Source organism: Eufriesea mexicana, unplaced genomic scaffold (genome assembly GCF_001483705.2).
Source record: "Eufriesea mexicana isolate 0111107269 unplaced genomic scaffold, ASM148370v2 scaffold4786, whole genome shotgun sequence".
Taxonomy (NCBI): Eukaryota; Metazoa; Arthropoda; class Insecta; order Hymenoptera; family Apidae; genus Eufriesea; species Eufriesea mexicana.
This window is the reverse complement of record NW_016912807.1, coordinates 754,022-774,615: the sequence shown is the minus strand read 5'-3', so window position 1 is coordinate 774,615 and position 20,594 is coordinate 754,022. Positions and strand designations below refer to the sequence as shown.

Sequence of the window (20,594 nt, the reverse complement as noted above, 5' to 3'; positions counted from 1 at the left end):
GAAACTAGAATCAAAATGTGATCGAAAGTTATATGAGAAGATTCGCAAGAACAATGTTTTTATAATGAGTGCATAAAGTTTCAGAAATTAATTGCGTAAAGGATAGTAATTAATGAAAAATCAATGGCGTCTTCGACAATCTTCGACAACAATTCAAACATTGTGCAGAACAATTATTAATAATTAATTAATTGGGGACAAATTTCCAACGAAAAATATATGTGAAAGTTCTTAAAGGATCTGCCTTTACGATGCAGTTATAAAAGTTCATAAATTATTCACAGATATTGAGTAATTAGTGAATTTTCCATTGTCGATTTGATTTATTGAAATATATTCGGAGCACATAACCAGAGTTGGTAAACTGACATCAGAGCCGTCTGTGCTCTCGTTGCGGAACTCGAGCTTCGAGTCTAAAATCATAGATGGCTCTGATATCAGTTTACTAACTCTGGTTATGTGCTCCGAATATATTTTAATAAATCGAATCGGTAATGGAAAATTCACTAATTACTCAATATCTGTGATTAATTTATGAACTTTTATAATACCATCGTAAAGCCGGATCCTTCACGAACTTTCACATATATTTTTCGATATAAATTTCTACCCAATTAATTAATTATTACTAATTATTCTGCGCAGTATTTGAATTGTTCTCGAAGATTGTCGAAGACGCCATTGATTTTTCATTAATTACTATCCTTTACGAAATTAATTTATGAAACTTTATGCACTCATTATAAAAACAATGTTCTTGCGAATCTTCTCATATAACTTTCGATCACATTTTGATTCTAGTTTAGTTTAGTATTAAATATTTTTACGGAAGATCGTGATGGCCGCCGTTACGTAATCATAGACGCCATCAAACAAAAATTAATAACTAACAATTTAGAGTTAAATTCTTTACGAAAATTATATAAGAATCCAGCCTCATGTTCCAGCTTTGCAGTGAAATTATAAAAGTTCACAAATTTTTTACGAAAATTGAGTAATTAATAATTTTCCACTGCCGGAGCCATTCTATCCTTTTCTATCGCCTCTCTGTCCTTGTCTGTCACGTGACGAGCTCTTCGACGACCTCCTCGCCTATTCTATATTCCTATCACTTTCTTGATTTTTGAGCCCAAATCATAGATGGCGATGATCACAGACGGTAAAATTTTTATTTAGTCGGCAGCAGAAAATTAATAAATTCCCACGTTTTTCTAATTAATTCATGAACATTTATAGCTGCACAGCAAAGTTGGGATTATAGGCAACATTTATATACAATATTTAATTTAATACATAGTACTTACATTCGCTATAGGTTTTGTATTTCCTGTAGTAAATAAGATTCCTATAGAAAAGTATTTTTCTTGCATAATATTCTTATGATTTTAAAATAAATATATACTAGCATAAGAAAGCGTAAAAATAATTTTTTTTATTAAGGAATTTTAATTACAATTGTTTATTTACAATGAAAAATTAATACAACGTAAAAAATATATTGAAAAAACTATCAAACCTATAGGGGAAGGGAATCGAACCCCGGTCCTCCACTATTACAATGCCCGATCGTCGACGTTACAATACAAATTCAATTGAAGCACACCAGAAAGAAATGTATAATTAAGAAAGTAATAAAACTTAAATCGCAAATATCTCAAAAACTATTGAGTTGTTGCGGCTATAATGTTATATTTTCTTAAATTGCATGAAGATATCTACAATACTGCAAAGTTTCAACTACATCGAAGGATTTGCTCTCTTCTTGTAAGGTTAATCCCTCTTCATTTAAATATCATTCAAACAGATATTGCCCACTCTCTATTTTTAAATTCGAAGGGGAACATTGAAAATTTACAAGAGATAGGAAATATCTTAAACTTTGTGCGTAGCTCTTAGCTTGGCATCGTTTTCCAAAAATTATTCTTTGGAAAACGATACCAATTACCAGGTCCCACCACGTGGAGGTGGCTACGCATCGAGACCCGACATGCGCCCTAGTGGCGCAACCTGCTGGCGCTACCAGTATCAAAGGTACCCTAATCTAACTTGGAGCGAATTAAGTTAAAATGACTCTACTGACACTTTATTATATTTCGTGTCTTACAAAAGGGATTTCGGTTCGGTATACTGTAACTCTACTGTCGCAACGCTAAGATATTTTCAAGTTCCCATAAAAATAGGGAATGAAATATCAAACGCGCGAGCTAATAGAAAATCGCGACGCGCCCGAACGAGATCGCGATTATTCGAAAGACCGACTAGCCTAGGCGATGTACTCCCGTGTACAGAGATAACTTCATACCTCGGCACCCTCCCGATCGGGCCTAGCTCAATTCCAGTCACTGTCGCACTCGCCAAGACTTACACGTGGACCAAGGATAGTCCCTGAACCAATGAAACTTCTAGTGTCAACGCGAGGGCCCTGCTGGGCGGTTGCCGGCCAAGACAGACACTTCGCATCCCAGCCACACGGGGTAGAACTTAATCATCCCTGTGGTCTAACCGTAGATGGTACTAGTCCGTCAGCCAGCATGTGCCCGAGCCCAAGTCGCGTACGACTTAGGCAGCGGACCGCCCCGTCGAGGTCAGAAGACGCACTGATCCGAGGGGGTCACCCTGGAACCCGATGCATGACGAGATTGACAGTGACTGGAAATGAGTGTCGGAGACGAGTCGTGAGGATGACTTACGAAGCATGTACTTATCGAGTACACGAGAGCACGTCGCGTAGGCTAGTCGGTACTTACGAACGATCGCGATTATCGCGAGAACAATTATGTTCTATTTGCTAAACGAGGGGGATAAGAAAATGATAGAGAATTTATAAATTTCGCTCCAAATTAGGTAGCTTACCTTTGTACAGATAGCGCGCACATGATACTTAGTCTATGGATCTATCTTATGATTACTTAAAAGTAAACGCACGCATCGTTCATTGATGTGTCGCAAACAGAATCTTGAGAAACCTAAAAGCTAAAACAGAATATATTATTGTTAATATGTAGCTGAAAGGAAAGGGATTAGTACGAGGAAACCATCAAGGATAATAACCAAATGGAACGAGCAAGCCAACGACGAGACAGAAACATTCCAACGGTGAGATATAAACATACCAACGAGGAAGCGCTCGAGTATTATACGAAATACTCGAACGCTCTAACGAAAACAAATCGAACGGAAGTCGTAAAATTTGCGAAAGGAAAGATTTAGCCAACGATGAGACATAAGTAAACCAACGACGAAGCATTCGAATATTGTGCGAAATACTCGAATGCTGAAACAAAGACAAATAGAATGAAAGAAATAAAATCTGGAAGAAGAAAAATAATTACAACCTGAAAGAAGAAATTATTGTTAGATTATTTAAGAGAGTGGACAATGGCTACTGAATAGTCACTGATCTAGCCAACGATGATATACAGATAAACCAACGACGAAGCATTCGAATATTGTACCAAATACTCGAATGCACAAACAATGAACTCTATAATAAAAGAAATAGAATCTGAAAGAAGAAAGATTATTAAAACCTGAAACAAAAAGAAAGAAGGTTAACGCGGTCCCCCCGACGTCGAACCGACAACTGGCTCGAGCCTTCACGCGAGCCCCTTATATAGCGGCGGACGGCCGAAGATCGGCGAAAATTTCCGAACTTTACCGATTCCTTTAAAAATTACTCTTTAGCCGTAATAACTAACAATTTATTAACTTTTTTGACTTTTATCGTTAATATTCGTTGCAAACTATTTGTTATCAACAATTTTAATTTGTTATTAGCAATAAATTTAATGATTTATTAACTTTTTGTAAGTTATGGATATATTTTAACATAGATATGTTGTTTGTTTAAGTAGGAGCTAATAATTTATTAACTTTCTTGACTTTTATCGTTAATATACGTTGCAAACTATTTGTTGTCAACAATTTTAATTTGCTATGGGCAATAAATTTATTAATTTATTAGGTTTTTGTAAGTTATGAATACATTTTAATACAAATACACTGTTTTTTTAAGTAGTAGCTAATAATTTATTAACTTTTTTTACTCTTATCGTTTATATACGTTGCAAAATATTTGTTATTAACAATAAATGTAGCAATTTATTAACTTTTTGCGAATTATGGATACATTTTAGCGCAAACACGTTATATATACTGGTAATAACCTATAATTTAGTAATTTTTTCGCTCTAATTATAAATATACCGTTGCGAACGATTTGTTAATAACAAGATTAATTTGTTATTAACAATATATTCAATGATTAATAAACTTTTTCGCAAATTATACGTACATTTTGTCACAAGTACATTATAAATTCAAGTAATGACCAGCAATTTATTAATTTTTTCACTTTTATTATAAGTTTACGTTGCAAATAATTTGTTGTTAACAATATTCGTTTAACAAAATAACAAATTTGATAATTCATAGACTCGTTTTATAAACTACAACTACATTCGCCTTCACGTAGGATAAATTTTCACGATACGTATATACATGTCAAAATATTTTTGTTTCCCCCGTATTTTTGGCTAAAACAAAGCATGACGCGGGGGTGAGAAATAAGTGAGGAAGCAAGGGAACGGGCGCTCTCGTCTTATAAATCACGTGGGCGTTTATTTTTCAATAAACTTTGTTCCACGTAATACTCGATTTAAGAAATCGTGCATTTAAAAAGAAACTCGCTGTTTTCGAAAATCGGGAGCGATGGAGGTATTCCGATTACGGATTCGTGCCGAGGGAAGTATACTCTGCGAGAATTACCTAATGAATATGACACCTTAGAGAAAAAGTAAAAATTGATGGGATAACGTAAGCGGCGCGGCGGAGCAGTTTCTCGTAGCCCGGAACCGGCAACTTTCGAGCAGGCGAGACGGAATGTTCGGTTCGGCAAAGAAGCGGCGCGTTGTTTACGATCGAGCGTAACCGTAAGAACCAGCGGAGGAATAAAAACGTTATTGCGGGGCGATACAGACGGGGAAGGTTTTGCGGCGAAGTCGGCGCAAATCCGAGTGCGAGCGTACGATTAATTAAATCGCGCATTTTGCCTCGGGATTTCGCGCGGAGCGCGCGTGACTCGACTGGAGAACGCCGAGCAACTTTCCGATGGCGAACAATTGGCCGTATCGCGGCCGGACAAAGCGGCGAATGCACCGGCTTCCGGTATCTCGGAAATCGACGTCGCATCCCGTTCACATTCGGTCGGGCGAGCTTGGCTAATTTCGACGACGACCCACCACCCTTCGCTCACCCTCCGTCTCACCTTCCATCGCGCAATTAAAAGTTCAATTTCTCTCGACGTCGTCCGACTCCTTTACGCATCGTTCTCGAACAAAGAAGCCAATTTCCTTGGTTTTACCGTAATTACCGCCGGCGCATTTAGTCGTAAGAACGGCGGGAAAGGAAACACGCACGAAACGCTGGATGAACGGGAAGCGGCGTTACTCCAATTAGCGAACGACCGGTTTTCCTCGCCGTTGCCCTGTCCTCTGGTTGGCCGAAGAACAGAGGACGGTGAAAATATTCAGCCCGGTGTTATTTCATCGAGGTCGCGACGCGATCGTGGAAAGGCGCGAGCAGTGGCGCGAGATAAGCCGCGGGGACCGGAAGCGGAAAGAAACGAGCGTAGCGGCGTAAAACGGGCGGTGAAAAAAACGGGTGGACGAGGGATGAAAGACGGTTGGACGAGGACTGGCAGGACAACGAACGGATCGAGCAGAGAGGGTGGTCGGGTCGTTCGTAAAACGAACTGTCGCTACGCGAAGGGGATGCTTTTAGCCGGTACGACGCGGCGCGCGGCGTAAAGCAGCGGGATTGAATTTCTTGCGGTCGCGTCCGTTTCTGTTTCGCTGCTCGGTGACAAAAGCGAAATTTAAAACTGATCCGGGCCGAAAACGTCACGCGAAATACGACGGCTCGGTAGCAATTTCCATTAGGATGATCAGTTCTCCCTCGCGCGATAGGTTCGACCGTTCTCGGATTCTCCCGGCATCGGTCCCGTTCCCTCGCCGCGAAATGAATGTGAAAGCAGCTGTCGCTTCGCCTCCCTGCCCCGCCTCTATTTCTCAGAAAACTTGGAATTACACTCGCATACGCGTTTGCGGCTAGTCGCGACCTGATGGAAGTGGAATTTGAAATCAGTCTATTTCGACTCCTCTGTCCCCGGAGTATCGACCACGAGGTAGCCAAAGTTGAAAACCATGTCCGCTCGGTATAACTAGTTTCCTTTTCCAAGATTGCAATCTGTTCCACCGATCATTTTTTACGTTTCGCTCGAAGGGTTAAAAGAAAGCCAAAGCGGCGCCGCTGCGCGGCGAAACCATTCAAATTCCACCCGGAATCGCGCGAAATTCTTTCGAATATTTACTCGACTCGGCGGAAACAGTGGAGAATCGGGATCGTATCGATTATCCTCTCTTGCTCGTCGATCGGCCGACGATTTACGCCGCGATCGCCGCTGCGAAATTTCCCCTGGCGAAAGTCTCGCCCCGCGTTGCCCCTCGTCCATCCGGCTGTAACTTTTTTGCGGAAACGCGTCGTACGTTCCGACTCGGTTCCGAATTCGCGCGACGCGGAAACAGGACAGTTTCGGTAAATATTTTACAACGAGGCACACGTTGTTCGAAACTGTGACAGTACTCGTCGTATTTCAGCGCGAAACGTGCCCCGCCGCGGTTTCTACTTTTTAATGCCTCATAAAAGGACCTTTATCCGAAGTTTTTCATTTTCACGAGCAAGCGTTCCGCGGCCACGGTGCCGCGCATACCGACTATAACGATCGTACCGACTCTTACCGTCTATTATACACGCCGCCCGATCGGAAATTCATCGTCGCTCCATTGTCCGATACGCCGCGCTTAACCTCTGCCTCTCGCGTATTTTACGGCACCACCCCCGTCGTCCATCCTCTCGATTCCGTTCTCGTTGCTCTTCTCGCTCCACGATTTCGTCCAACCCCTTCGCCGAATTTCTCCGCACCATAGAAAAATCCCTCGCGTCGTCTCCAAATCCGACCCCGAACCGAGAATCTTCTCGACCTTGCGAAACTCGAGACACCTCGCCGAGACTCGTCCGAGAGAGAGAGAGAGAGAGAGAGAGAGAGCTGCAACGCGTGGACGAAATTGTTTCAACGGCGTTAAGAGTCTCGTGCCACGGGGTTATCTTTCACGGCGTTCATTTCGCGCCGGGCGACGACGTTTCTCGCCCGGGCAACCCTCGGCTTTACCCTCGACGAGGAGAAACAACGCGGCCAGCCATTGATCAAAATTCCGCTCGACGGCCTAGACTGCCGCGCGAAGAGGAACGCCCGCGTGGGACAGAGGTTCGGCCGACGACGCGCAAATTACGTTTGCGAGGCCAACGCGTGTTCCGTCCGGCTGTCGCGGAAACTCGCGTTGTCGGATGTCTCCGAAACGTCTCTACCCTCCGGCCATGGATCCCACGGGGACAAAACGCTATCCCCTGGCCGGGTGAGGTTGGACGAAAACGCGGTGGAACCGATTCTCGAGAGTACGGTTTACCGGTGGAAGGAGGAAGGCTTTTATTCGGTCCTCGGTGTATAGCGCGCGAAAGCGATTTATGCGGGATAAGTATCGGGGAAAAGAATGTTTCGTCGCCGGTGCTGGCCGCTATCGATACCGAAGCCTGAAATCTCGGAGCCACGATACCCTCGGTCTCGTCCTTAATCGAAATTTTAATGGAAAGATCACAAAGCGAGCTTTCGGCGCGCGGCTTCGAACGGCAATCGTTTCCACGAGTATCGGTCCGACGGGACGAAAGAAAACCGAGTATCTTCGTGGCGATGGCTCTCGAGGAGTCCGTTGCTCGACCTTCTATGAGTTTCCCCGTGATTCGGGGTTTAAGGCGTCGCGAAGGAACCATCGATCGTCGCGAGATCGATCGTCCACGAATCGCGCCGCGATGTCTCGAATTTTCAGCGAGAAACAGCAAACGGTTCAGAACGAACGACTCGTGCAAGAGAGAGAGAGAGAGAGAGAGAGAGAGAGAGAGAGAGAGAATGATAGTGCGGGGGTAAGGAGGAAAAAGCGAGAATCGAAAAGTGGAAAGCTTCGGGGAGGATCGTAGGGTGACTCTAACCCTCGTCCTATCTTACGACGGAAGATTGAACGTGGTCGGCGAATCGTGCCGAATGTCTGGTCCACGGTGAACCGAGGGATTCGCAAATTCACCGTGAAATCTTCTGCAAACGGAAGTAAGGTAACTCATTTCCGTTTCATCGGGAGTTCCTTTCGAATTAAAAGAGCTCGGGGCGTTGGCAAACGGGCAAAGTAGCGAGAGAGTTAGATCCAGAGCAAAGAGGACGGCGGATTAATTAACGTAACGTAATTACGACCCGCATTGTAAGAGTCGCGACGATTCGCAAGAGTCCTACAGGAGGACGGACGAGAAAGTTGAGACATCGAATCGATGAATCACCGGACGTGCCATTTTACTTTTCCCCAACGGAAAGTTTTTCCTCGTAATTAATCGAGGTCGGCTCGTCACCGTGATACGTACACGCGTCGCGACGCCTGACGATCCACCAATCGTTCGTCTAGCGTGGGAATTTCCCCGCGATGTTTCGCGTCGTCGAGTACTTGGGCTAGCAAAACGGAAGAAAACGGGGCGAACAAACTCGGCTCTTGCGTAACATCCCCACGGAGCCATCGTAGTCGAAGTGGCTCCCTCTGGAGAATGACAAGAGCTTCTTGCGGAAAATAATTAGCGGGAGTAAGTCTCCGATGTCACGCAACTAATTACCCGATATGAGCATCTACGCGTCGAACGCGCTTGCGTTCGAGCAGTCGAGATTTGTCGGATGAAAGGCGCGTTGAAGGGTGCCTGGATCGGATCGATGGAGTCGTCGATGCCCGATCGAGTCGAATCTAGTCGATTCCGGTGGAAGACCACGCATAGAAGACCGTGGAAAGAAAGAGATTAGAGGCTGGAGCGCCTTAACGCGGTGGCGATGAAGCAATTCTTGAGCAGGGCAAAAACGAGGGTCTGTTCACGCGCCGCGGCGCGCCGTCGTGATTGTCAGGCTGGAAGATTTACCGTCGACGGGATTTTTCTCGGCGTGCGAAATTCAAAAAGTTGGAGACGGTGGTACGGGATCGGAATCGAATCGTCTCGATGGATTTATTTCGCCAACAGGTGGATTAAATCGCTCCGCATCTTCGAGTGGCTGCCGTTGGAAATTACCTCGCGGAAAGAATTACGGGATAACGTTGCCCGGTAATTCCCGTCATCTTTATCTTCGACGGGGTAACGTTCCACGTTCACGCACACGTACATCCGGCACCGGGCAAAAGCGTGGCAAGAACCCCCGTGACTCGCAATTGCGCGTACTTTAACGTTCGCGTTATTGCTCGGACCGAGTTCGATCTCTGCATATCGAATACGCTTAATCGTCGCTGCTATTTACGTATGTAATTACATTTTATAATTCCTGTTACGTTAATTAAAATCGCCCCGTTATTTGATATTAAATTTTCCGCTTTGCGACACGTAAACGAATCAACGAGGACATTCGTTACGGCCGAGTGATTTTTCTCGTAAGTTTGATCGTCGTTCCCGGTGGATCGCGCCAGGTATCCCGTGGTGTTAATCGCACGCTCCGATTTTCCTCGTCCGATTAATTTCCATCTAACGGCGAGTGTCGTTCGCCGCCATTCGCGCGCGTGTCGACTGTTCGCTCTCGACGAATTCGCGCGAATTCGATCGAAGGTTGTGAAAATTGTCGGAAAGTTTCGCCGATAATTTCGCACGGGCGAGTTTCACTTTTGGCGGAATTAAAACGAGTCCTGGAACTCGGAACCCGTTCCGCCCATAGGTCCAACCACGGCGGTAGCCGGTCCGCCATCGGCCGTTTATATACAAGCACGGATCTATTATGCGCTTAAACTAAACGAAATTCACTCAACGACGCAGTTTCATCGTCGTAGAATCGCCCCGACTCTGCGATTTATAATAATTTATGCGCGATAAATAGTATACAATGTTGCGGAAACAGCAATTTCGCTCGTAGCTCTGTATCGCGTGCATGTTATACTTAACGCTACAAATTATATTCATCATCCGTCGACTGGCTATGAATTATTCGACGAAAACTATATTGCCTTAAATGACTGTCAATTATTCCTGATAACTGGTAACCGTTGTCGAATAGTGGTGCATAACGAATGGCTATAACGTTCTGGCTTGGTTAAACGAAATAAATACCCGTAAATTGCGCGAGTCGATGGAACGCAAAAACGTGAAGCACGCTTAATCGAAGGATCGATCGTACGTACGCGTAATTAGTCAAAGGAGTTGGCTCGGAACCATTTTCCGACGGATAATCGAGGAAAGGATGTCGGGGGGCAGAGATGGCCGGATATCGCGTCGACTCGGCCCGTTCTTCGTCGAATTAAATTCATCGAAGTCGGAGCACGGTTGGGAGAGACGCGAGTTGGCGAAGTTATCGGTAGAAGTGACGAAATATCGTTCCGTCGACAAGTTTCATCCTCGACTGCACGTCCGTCCCGGAAAACGTAGTTTCTGGAACAAATTTTTCACCGGTTACTCCGGGCTTGGTAAAATTTTCAACCACGCCCCCCTCCGGGTCGGCGTCGCGACTCTGAAAATATTCCATGTCCGCGTGAGCCATCGATTCGACGGTTCATGAACGAAAGAAACGCGAGATCGTGCTTCGAACGAAATTATTCCTCTACGGTAATTACGCGTGCCGGTGAAATTACGCGGAATGGAAATTGGAAAGCTGGATGGGAACGGGCGCGGGGTGGCGCGTAGTGGCGCGTAGTGGCGCGAGGCGGCGAGAGGAGGCGAGTGGCGGTGGACGCAGAGGTGTGGGAAGACGAGAAAGGGAAAAATTGAAAAATCTATGAATTGTTGAAAGTCGGCGATGCGAATTAAAGGATTTATTCACCTCGCGGGGAACGTTTACCGTGAGCAGGTCAGATTTAACGGGTATACGCAACGACGGGGTGGCAGGTTCGTTGAAAATAACACGAATACCCCGCAGCGTTCTGCGAGCGTCGTTTCCCATGACGATAACGATAATACCGTGCTCGCCACGCTACAAAGTATAACCTAATTATCTGTCCGACACGCCGGTTTCTCCGCACTGTACGCCTCCGTAATACGCAACTGCATTCAACGGTTGCCGGTCCGCTTGCATCTTCATTATAGCGGCGACTGCACGCCGCATTTGCTTACGCTTTGCTTGGCCCTGGCTAGCGACTGGATACGGCCCGCTGTCGTCTAACAACCATCGTCACGCCGTGGCCCGCCGCCGGTTCCCTATTCATCTCGCATTTCGAAAGCCTTCTTTACTGCCTCTGATATCTATTGGTTTTCGCATTATTCCGATACTTATTAGAGGGGTTGCAACGAGTCTCGGTAATAGGCTTTCCCTCGTTTCGCGGGTAATTCCGCTCCGAGTGGAAAGCGTCTCGCCAAGGAAATTGAAAGAGATTTAATTCTTGCCCTCCCCGTTATCCTATCCATCCGACTACCCCTCGCTCCCCACCTTTTTTCCCCCGTTTCTTCTCCTTTTTCTTCCCTTTTTCTCTCCCTTTTTCTCTCCCTTTTTCCATCGCCGATAGCCGACCGGTTTTCCGGGACGCGACGAAACGCGAGCAAGAGGGTATGGCCGATGGTCACGCTCTAACGCGCCGGGCAAATCTGTAAAGCGATTACTGGGAACGTTGGTAATGCTAATTGAATTTTTCCTGCAATTGGTTGTCGAGCGGCGGCAACTAATTCAGCGAAAATAGAATATCTGTCGCGATCGAGGACACGATTATCGCGACGTTGATGAAGTTTCGACCAATCGACCGCGTCTATGTCCGCTTCCACGTCGCTCCATCGTCGCTTCCAAATGTTCCGTCGATGGTAATGTGAATGTAAAGTAGCCGGTCGAGCGAGAAATCATCGGCAACTACCCTTTTTTCTCCCATCTTTTTCCATGTTTAACATCGTCTGGCCGGATAACGATGCATCCCATTTACGTATAAATCAACAATGCGCTTATAATTGCGTTTCATAATGCCCGGTATAAATTGCCGCGCTGCCACGGGTTGTCGGGTAATTGGGATCGAGACTGTGTTTGCGTACATTATAAATTGTAAATTTTATAACCTTTTTCTCCGTTCGCGCGTGTGTGTGCGTGCGCACGAGTATACTCGCGTACACCCACCCACTGGTAATTACGACCGAAATTATTGCGCCATGCATTCATGCAAGATTACACGTAGCTAACGAATAAACGAGTCGCGAAGCTCGTCAAAGCGAAACGACGACCGCTCGACGACCGATTCTCCTCGTTTTTCCGCGAAACTCTTTCCGAACGACGCGCAAGACTTCGTTACTCGGGCTCTCGTTCAGTTTCGCGCCGGTCGAGTCGTCTTTACTCGGACAGCAGCAAGAACGGAACGCATAATGCTGGAGTTACGTTCGGATTTGCTGTTTCAGCTGCTCGCGGTTGATCGCCTTTGGCGGATCTCCGTCGCGACGCCAGGGGGTTCGACTAAACGGCCCCTGTATTTGCTACGGAAGTCGTATCGCATCGCGATACAAGCCTTTCTTCACGCGGAATAGCCAGGAATACCGGTGTAATTTACAGATATCGTACATCGTCGTTATCTTCGGTTATCTCAGGTTATCTCTGGTTATCTCTGGTTATCTCTCGCGACGAGAATGCTCGATGCGCAACTCGAAAATCTCTCGTTCGAGTCACATCGGCGTGACCACGAGCAAAAGTTACGGTTTTTTACGAAATTGTTTATAGGGGCGCTGTCGGGGCAGCAGACGCGTTACGTTATTCGACGATATCGCATCGCGCCGATAGTCAAACGCGCGTTTTTTTTACCAACAGTCGATAGCGCGAAACATCCGGTATCAGTAGCGTTTTGCGTTTCGTTTAAAAACAGTTCGTTACGATCGGAACGGTGAAATGTGGTCGGATAGATAGATGAAACGGACACGCGAGGTATTAGGTAGAAATTTATTTGGCCGTTTAATAGCTACTGCGATACAACCTAGCATCTTTATACGCTATTTACACGATTGGACAAGCGTTTTCGGTTCCTTCGAAATCCTATCGATTCGTCGCAGATCCGCTCGGAGAACTGCAAAGCGTCTACACAGTACTAAATTTATCGTCGAAATTTCGGTTTGCATTTACCAGACCGTTGGAAAAGATATCTGTACACCTATACGAAGCGATAAGTTTCCGCTAAAGCGCCGATTATCGTAAAGACACGAGTTGAGGACCGCAGCCGCGCGATCGAAATACTTTTGCCCGTTGTTCGCTTACGTTTAAAGATAAAAAGAAACGAAGAAAACGAGGGAAAAAGAATAGGAAATGAAAAAAATGGCACGTAAATTACAGCGAGAGATGCAATACGCGATACGCAATAAATAATGCACTAAAATTTGCCGTTTAGTCGACGTTCTCGCCACGCTGCGTCGTATACGATCGTAAAGAACAGGTACAGGAATTCTGGAAACGGCGTGAAATCACCGGATGAAATTCACGGTGCGTCGCGTTGCTAATTCTTACGCCTTATCCAACTACTATCTTACGTCCTAAGGAAATAGGCACTTCCGCCCGATTTGTATATACATAGCACATCGCGAGAAGCGTATACTTATAATACATGAGGACGCGCGTGATCGTCGCGCGATTTTACTTCTAGCTGTACAACAGATGAAAGATAAAGCGTGGTAGCCGATGGACGTTAATCGTGCAAGTCGATCTCGACCCTCTGCTGCTGAAGATCCGACTCTGAAAGGAAACGGACAAACGTTAATGCTCCTTGTCGGACACTTGAAAATAATTATCGAAGATTCGGGCATTCGCGCGTTAAAACGTTCACGCTGATACTTATACCGTCGAAGAGAAGTTTACCGTTTCGATTTTCCTCCATGTACAAGCTCGCTCTTTGAGAACGCCTGCTATCACCCGAGTATCTGATCCTTGGCTCTATCCTTTGAGCGGAAACGTAGGTGGGGATGGTAAAATCGTCGGGACCGCCTTTGACGGAGGACGTGGTCCTTCTCCTGCAGATAGCCAGTCCGATAATCACCCCGATGCCGATCAGGATCAAAGCCACCGCACCTTCGATTCAAAATCTCGTTCGTTTTCGCTCGTCCAAGGATAGAGAGGTTAACGCGGCGTGGAACCCCCGCGACTGTACAAATTCCTCTACATTCGATTACCTGTACCTGTCAAGGAGATCACGATGATCAGATTCTCCGGGCTAGCCTTGGGCAGCGCCTTTTTCAGGTCCCCCAAGAACAGGCCGTTTTTCTCGCTCTTCTCGCCGATAACTCCGGCGACCCTGACGTGCTCGAGGAGCGCCGGTTCGCTCCTTCCTCTTCCGTTCACGGCGTACACGTACAGAGTGTAATCGAATCCGGGTTCAAGATCGTGCAGCTGGAAGCTTGGCCTTGGATTTCTCTCTTGATATATGGCCGGCACCTCGCCGACCGTTCCCTGATCACTCTGCGGCGCGTGCAGCGTGGGCGGATTCACCTGGATGACACCGGAGTTTCTCGGGATCCCTCGAACTTCGAGCAGAAAGTATTGCGGAGAACCACCGTCCGCGCCGGGGATGCAATTCACTTGCAGCGAGGTGCTTTCGTTGTGCAGCGAACAGTCGAACGGCGGCTGCGGTGGCTCTGCGAATCACGACGTTTCTTCCCTTAGAAACACAGCAGCTTCGCGTCAAAGATAATTTTCGAGACACCCGGTCGAAATAAGTCGAGCTCCCGTAAAAGCGCACTTTCATCGCGCGACTTTCAACCCGCAACGGTTTAAGAAAGCCACCCTCCCTCTCTACCGTACGACAATTCGAGGGGAAAAAGCAGAAAACGAGAAGAAAACATCAAAGTTTCGCCGGGATGTCTTCGCGGAATTCGTTCTAATTATCAATTTCCAAGGGCACGTACTTCCAGGCACGATGTTGAATATACAAGGCGTCCTTTGTCTGCCGACGCTGTTGCTCGCCCAGCAGGCGAGAGTTCCGAAGTCGGTGTCAGAGGTAGGAGTGTACTCCAGAACGCTAACGAGCCCGTTATTCTGAGCTCTGGAGTTTGGGATCGGCAACACGTCGCCGCGCGTCCCGTTGTACGTCCAAGAGAACCTTACCGCATCTTTGGGCACCGCATCGACCTTGCAGCGCAGCGACACCGTTTCGTGACGACCAGTGGTCACTTCGCGTCTCTCGTAGCCGGCTTTGCACCTCGGCACGTCTGTTCCAACAACCGTGTCTGTTTATAGAAAAACTCGCGAAAGGTAGTAGTAAACTATACTCACATTTCATGTGGACGAAGATGGGTGGACTGCGACCCTCTCCCACGGAATTGGTCGCCTCGCACGAGTACTCGCCGGTGTGAGCCAGAGTGAGCACCCTCAGCGTCAGCGTGTTCGAGGCTACCAAAGTTCCACCGGCCACGTCGTGCTCCAATCGATTGTCCTGAAACGTTACGAGTCTCTTACGATACGTTACGGGATCGAGTGAAGATCGTCGGTCTTACCTTGTGATACCAGATGATTCTAGTCGGAGGCGGGTGACTCTCCACGTCGCACACCAGCTTCAGGTCGTCCCCTTCTCTGAGGGTATCCAGGACGTAACCGGTGGCCAGGTCGATGGAGACGATCGGGGCGTCTAAAATGGTTAAAAGTCAAATAAGACGCTTGTTACGAAGGTGTACGTTCCGTGTCGCGGCGTTTCGAGACACGAGGTCACGCCGGAGAGAATCCGGCGAGGTCCGATAGACGTAAAACTTACAGGCAACGTTCAAGACCACGGTTTCCTCGAGAACTCCGCCGGGAAATCTAGGATTTTCGGCTCTGCAGGTTAATTTCTTGCCGTTGTCGTCCTTGCCGAGGGCCAGAGCCAGTTTGCTGACCGTGGAATTGCTTCTCTGCGTAGTCGACACGTTGGGATCGCCTATCGCCTGCCCACCTAGCTTCCAGACGATCCGGGCTGCAGGAGAGCTTCCCCAGGTCTCGCAGCGCGCCGCGATCGGACGACCGGCGTAGATCTGATCGTCGTTCAGGATGATCTTCACGATCGCCGGTTTCACTGGGAAACGATATCGAGAGAATTACGTCTCTTCCTACGCCTCTCGCGTCGCACGGATGCTAACGAGATGCCCTGATGGAACGAAACGGCAGCCGTGGTATTCCATGACGCGAGCTCCGACGAGTTTTTACCCGCATTCCTTTTCTCCATGGACACCGCCTCGGCGATTCAGCCGTCGAATTCAAGGATTCGGGAACGGATGGAAAAAATTTCCGAGAGGACATGCCCTACGGAGTCGACGGGGTTTGAGCAGCCGGCGAAAATAACGGGTCGAGGGAGCCACGTGCTCGCCACCCGAACCGCGTATTTTTACTTTCGACGACAATTCCGCGAAATGCGACCGTCAAAGGAGTTAAGGAGGTCCGCGCGAAATCGTTGGAATTCATCTCGCTTCCGCCGCGGGTCACTAGCTCGTACTATATTTAAATTTCTTTCTTCCTCGACGAGCGTGCAGCAGGACATTCGGATGAATAAGAGCGATATTTCTTGCCTTGCCAGGATGTCCGGCGTTTTTGTCGCAACGAAGGAAGCCATCGGCGTGCGGCTCGAATACCGAACAGACTCGTTCTGGCTAGAAATTTGTACGCCTCGCGAGAAATACGACCGGCTTACGTAACGTTCCGAAGCCACACGCGGTCGTATAAACGTAGGCGATCTGGATCGCAAAGAAGTCTCGGTGGTCGAGCAAGCTACCGTCCAACTATATCTACGCGGTGGAAATAAAAGCCCGGGAAGAGAAGCACGCGAATCGGAACTTGTCCCTTAACCCGTTCGCCGTTGCTTTTAGCACGCGTTAAGATTCAAAGAAGCGACCTTGAGCAGCGCGCGCTTTCTATTTTGTTCTCACCAGATGTTACGCTCGCGCGCCACTCGCGATCGGCTTCTTTGAAAGGTTTCGTTGGTTTCGTTGCGCGTCGAAGACGAGGTTGGAACGAAACGCCGTGGTTGAAACGGGCGATCCAGCGGCGAGAGAGATAGACAAAATGGCCATACTCACGGTAAATATCTAGAGGCACTTCGCGGACGATCGGCGAGGACATCGGCGCCGACATTGCCCTGCACTCGAGCTTCGTGCCCCACAACGACCTCGTCACCTTGTCGATGAACAGGTGGTTCACCGTGAATTTGCTCGGAGAACCGACGGAAATGGTGTCGACGACGCCGTCCAATATCTTCCCGTCCTTCCACCACGTTACCACGGGCTTCGGTCTCCCTGAGATAAGCAACGACGTTATTAGGGGGACTGTCCTTGATCCCGGCTAGTCGATAGCCCGAAAAGACCGAAAGAGAATTTACCCCCGGACACCTGACAGGTCAAGGCGAGATTGTAACCTTCCAAGAAGGGTCCACCAACTCCTGTCACCTCTCGTCCCTGAGCGTCGTATATCACGGGTCTGGATGGCTTCTCTGTAAAAGGGAAAACAACGCCGGCTCTTTATGGTCGAGTGATCGTCGAGAGAAAGGACGAAAGGATGAAACGCTGGTCTAGCAAACGATACTCACCGACGAGCGTGAGGTTCACGCGAAAGTTTCTGGTCGGGGAATCGATAAAGTCCACCCTGCACCTGAAGATTCCTTGGTCCTTGAAGGTGACCTTGGTAACTTTCAACTTTGCTCGGTGGCCATCACCGATCTGAAAGTAGGTCCTCTTTCCGAGATCGTCGCTGACCGCCCAGTGAATGGCGGACCCGAGATCCGTGCTTCTCGCGTCCAAGCTGCAGAAACGAGAATTTGTTTCCTTTCCGAGGGATCTCAAGATCAACGTAGCGGGGTTACCCGGTTACCCGAAGCATCCTGTCGATCAGCTTCTGGGCCGAAATTCTTGGCTCGATCGACGAGTCAACGATCGAAAGGGTTGACGTTTCCGGGAGTAAAAGGAGCTGGTAAACACCGGACCGGCACCCCCCGCTGGCCAGCTTTAGTGACTAACTCTAGCACGCGCTTCTATTTGCGGAGAAAAAAAGGATAGTTGGCAAGCGCGCGGTGGGCGAATTTAGATTCGCTGCGAACGGTTGACCGTTACGCAATGTCGAGGAGGAAATCGCAGCGGGAACGCGATGGAAGCGGAATCGATTCGCGGTCGATTCCCTTAAAACTACGCTGCCAGTTGTAAGCGTCTCGGTCAATTCGGTCCCGTCGTCGCTGCAGCGTCTCCCTCGCGTTCTTCCCGCGAGTTTCCATTTCTTCTTGCACGTTACATCTCGTGGGGAGCAAAAGCGGAGAAAAAAGGCGGAAAAAAAGAGCGAGGGGAAAAAAGGCCGAAAAGAAAGCACGACGAGGGGGAACTCCGTGGGTGCGAATAACCAAACTCGTAAAATCTCGGAGCCACCTGCTTTGCGTTCGTCTCGCCTTGACGAGCCCTCTTTCCCGTGTATTTTTTTACGATCGCCCTTTTCACGCGGAACAGACCTAGCCGCAAAAGGGCTTTAGTTCCTCGACTCCCACGTGTTTGCTCCTTTTCTAGGAAAATCCTCTATCTCGTAATGGTCCGTACAGCGATGCCCGTCTCGCGATTAATGGCCCACCGACACTGAAACCGAATGCTCCGTTTTACGGGCAAACTTACAACTCTCGTTCGCAAATAAACCAAGTGCAATGCGCCGTTTACGTGTATTTGTCAGCGCGAAATGACGATCGGCCACTCTATTTCTGAAACTTGGGCGGTATCGAGAAATTCCGCCGGCCGATGCCTCAAAGGTCTTCCGGTTTATTTGCGTTACGCGATCTACCTCAATTCTACTTTCGTCCGCACGCCGCGGTGGATCGTCGGTGGAAGAGGGGAACTGGAAAAGCGCGATATCTTTAATTAATCGGTCGGCCGCTAGTCAAAGCGAGGGAAGATCACCGCGTGATAAGGATCGCGGTTTATTTGTAGCAACAACCGCGGTGGCCCGAGTGCTCGATAGAGGAAGAAGAGTACGCAGAGGTAGTGCCGGTACAGAGGAAGCCTGCTTCGGAGGCTTGGCTTGAGATATTTCGAGATGGGATCTCAGAACAATGGCATCTACGAATATTAACCCTTTCGCTACGAGCGCTCTGTCCGTCGTCAGACTGCCGCTGTACGAGGCGCTCGTACACACGGGTCATCGTATGAATGCGCTGGATAGATCCGGCGCTCGTGTACCGAAAGGGTTAAGCGTCGTTGACAGAGATTCTTCTTCGCGGATCGATCGGCGAAATAGGTGTTTACCTCGTGAAACAAAGCCGAGTCGAATCGATCGCCATTGTCCGTCTGTTTATCGCGGAAATGCGCGCGAGCTTTCGAAAGGGAAACGCAGAGTTGGGAAACGGTCACTTGCCGGCAAAGGTCGGTTACACGAAAGAGAGAGGGAAGAAAGGAGAGTTACCTGTAAAGAGGAATCCCTGCAGTGTCTTTGAACCAAAGCACCATGTTGACGGAGTCGTTGGGTGTCGGTGGAGTAAGGTCGCATGGTAATTCGACGTCCTCGCCCTCGCTGGCCCACACCAACCTGAGCGGCGCTGTAAGAGCGTAAGTCGTAGACCCTTAAAAAGAGGCGCACAAAAGGATAGGCATCGTTATTAAGATGTTAGTAGCGGAGCGAACGTGGCAAGCCTCTGGCAGAGAGATTCACGGGGCAAAGGAAAGAGGCCGGGACCACCCCTTTTCGTCGCATTCTGGTCGGCCGTTCGTTAAGGGTGACACGAAGCGGCGAAGAAAGTGGCGCTAATGAAGCGATTCCCTGGCAGCCCAACCGTCGTCGTGCGCACGCTTGCCCGCGTGTATTCCCTGCCACGTCGCTCGTGCGCGGGCACAATGCTCGCACCACGTACACAGGTACACCGCGCCGAGATCGTTTTTGGCTCGCTATTGTGCTCATTACGCCACGAGGTTCGTTGTTTTCGCCTATTCTAGGAAACCATCCGGTACACGCGTTCGCGGGAACGTTTCCGTTAAAATAGGATTTAACCGCGTCGAGTTCGGATAACAGACTTCCCTTTAAATCCTATAAACCGATTCCGTACTTCACGGCAATCCTCCAACTTCTCCCATCATATCGATGTTACACGCTCCATTTTCTTGATCTCGCAATTATCTCACGGAGAACGAGACAAGGTTCCAATTGTACGCGATGGAAGTGCGAGGTGAGAGAGGCGTGCGAGGAGCTCAGGGCCGAGAGATAACTGCCAAGAGAGAGAGAGAGAGAGAGAGAGAACGCGCGAGTTATCAATGGCATACCGCGGTGTACATTAACACCGGTTCTCACGCACGTGCGCGGTCGCGTTATATCGTTTCTATTTTCTCCGTGGGTGGAACTTCGTAACATCGCAACGATTCTAAGTTTAAATCGCGACCGATGCGAGCAGAAAATCACGGACGATGATGCACCGGCTCCGATACCGACGCGCTCACGGCGATCCTCTCCGCTTCTGGCAGAGGCGGTTCGCGCGCAAGCGAATTCGCGGAGATGGCAAAAGGTAAGACGAGGATCGACGCGATAAACGAGTCGACTAGTGACAGCGCGGCCCATTCTCTTT

General features: G+C 48.2%; 1 protein-coding gene across 1 annotated transcript in view; it reads right to left on the bottom strand.

Annotated features, from left to right (window-relative positions):
- Positions 1-13,745: 13,745 nt before the first annotated feature.
- The window catches only part of side (motor axon guidance molcule sidestep), a 10,567-nt gene continuing 3,718 nt past the window's right edge, over positions 13,746-20,594 (bottom strand). Inside the window, exons 2-12 of the mRNA XM_017905885.1 lie at positions 19,445-19,577; positions 17,601-17,812; positions 17,394-17,504; positions 17,095-17,310; positions 15,801-16,097; positions 15,547-15,677; positions 15,326-15,485; positions 14,959-15,261; positions 14,227-14,688; positions 13,916-14,125; positions 13,746-13,792 (exon numbers count right to left, since the gene is read on the bottom strand). Of these exons, the coding sequence (XP_017761374.1) occupies positions 13,746-13,792; positions 13,916-14,125; positions 14,227-14,688; positions 14,959-15,261; positions 15,326-15,485; positions 15,547-15,677; positions 15,801-16,097; positions 17,095-17,310; positions 17,394-17,504; positions 17,601-17,812; positions 19,445-19,577 (2,282 nt within the window). The remainder of the gene's footprint in view (positions 13,793-13,915; positions 14,126-14,226; positions 14,689-14,958; positions 15,262-15,325; positions 15,486-15,546; positions 15,678-15,800; positions 16,098-17,094; positions 17,311-17,393; positions 17,505-17,600; positions 17,813-19,444; positions 19,578-20,594) is intronic.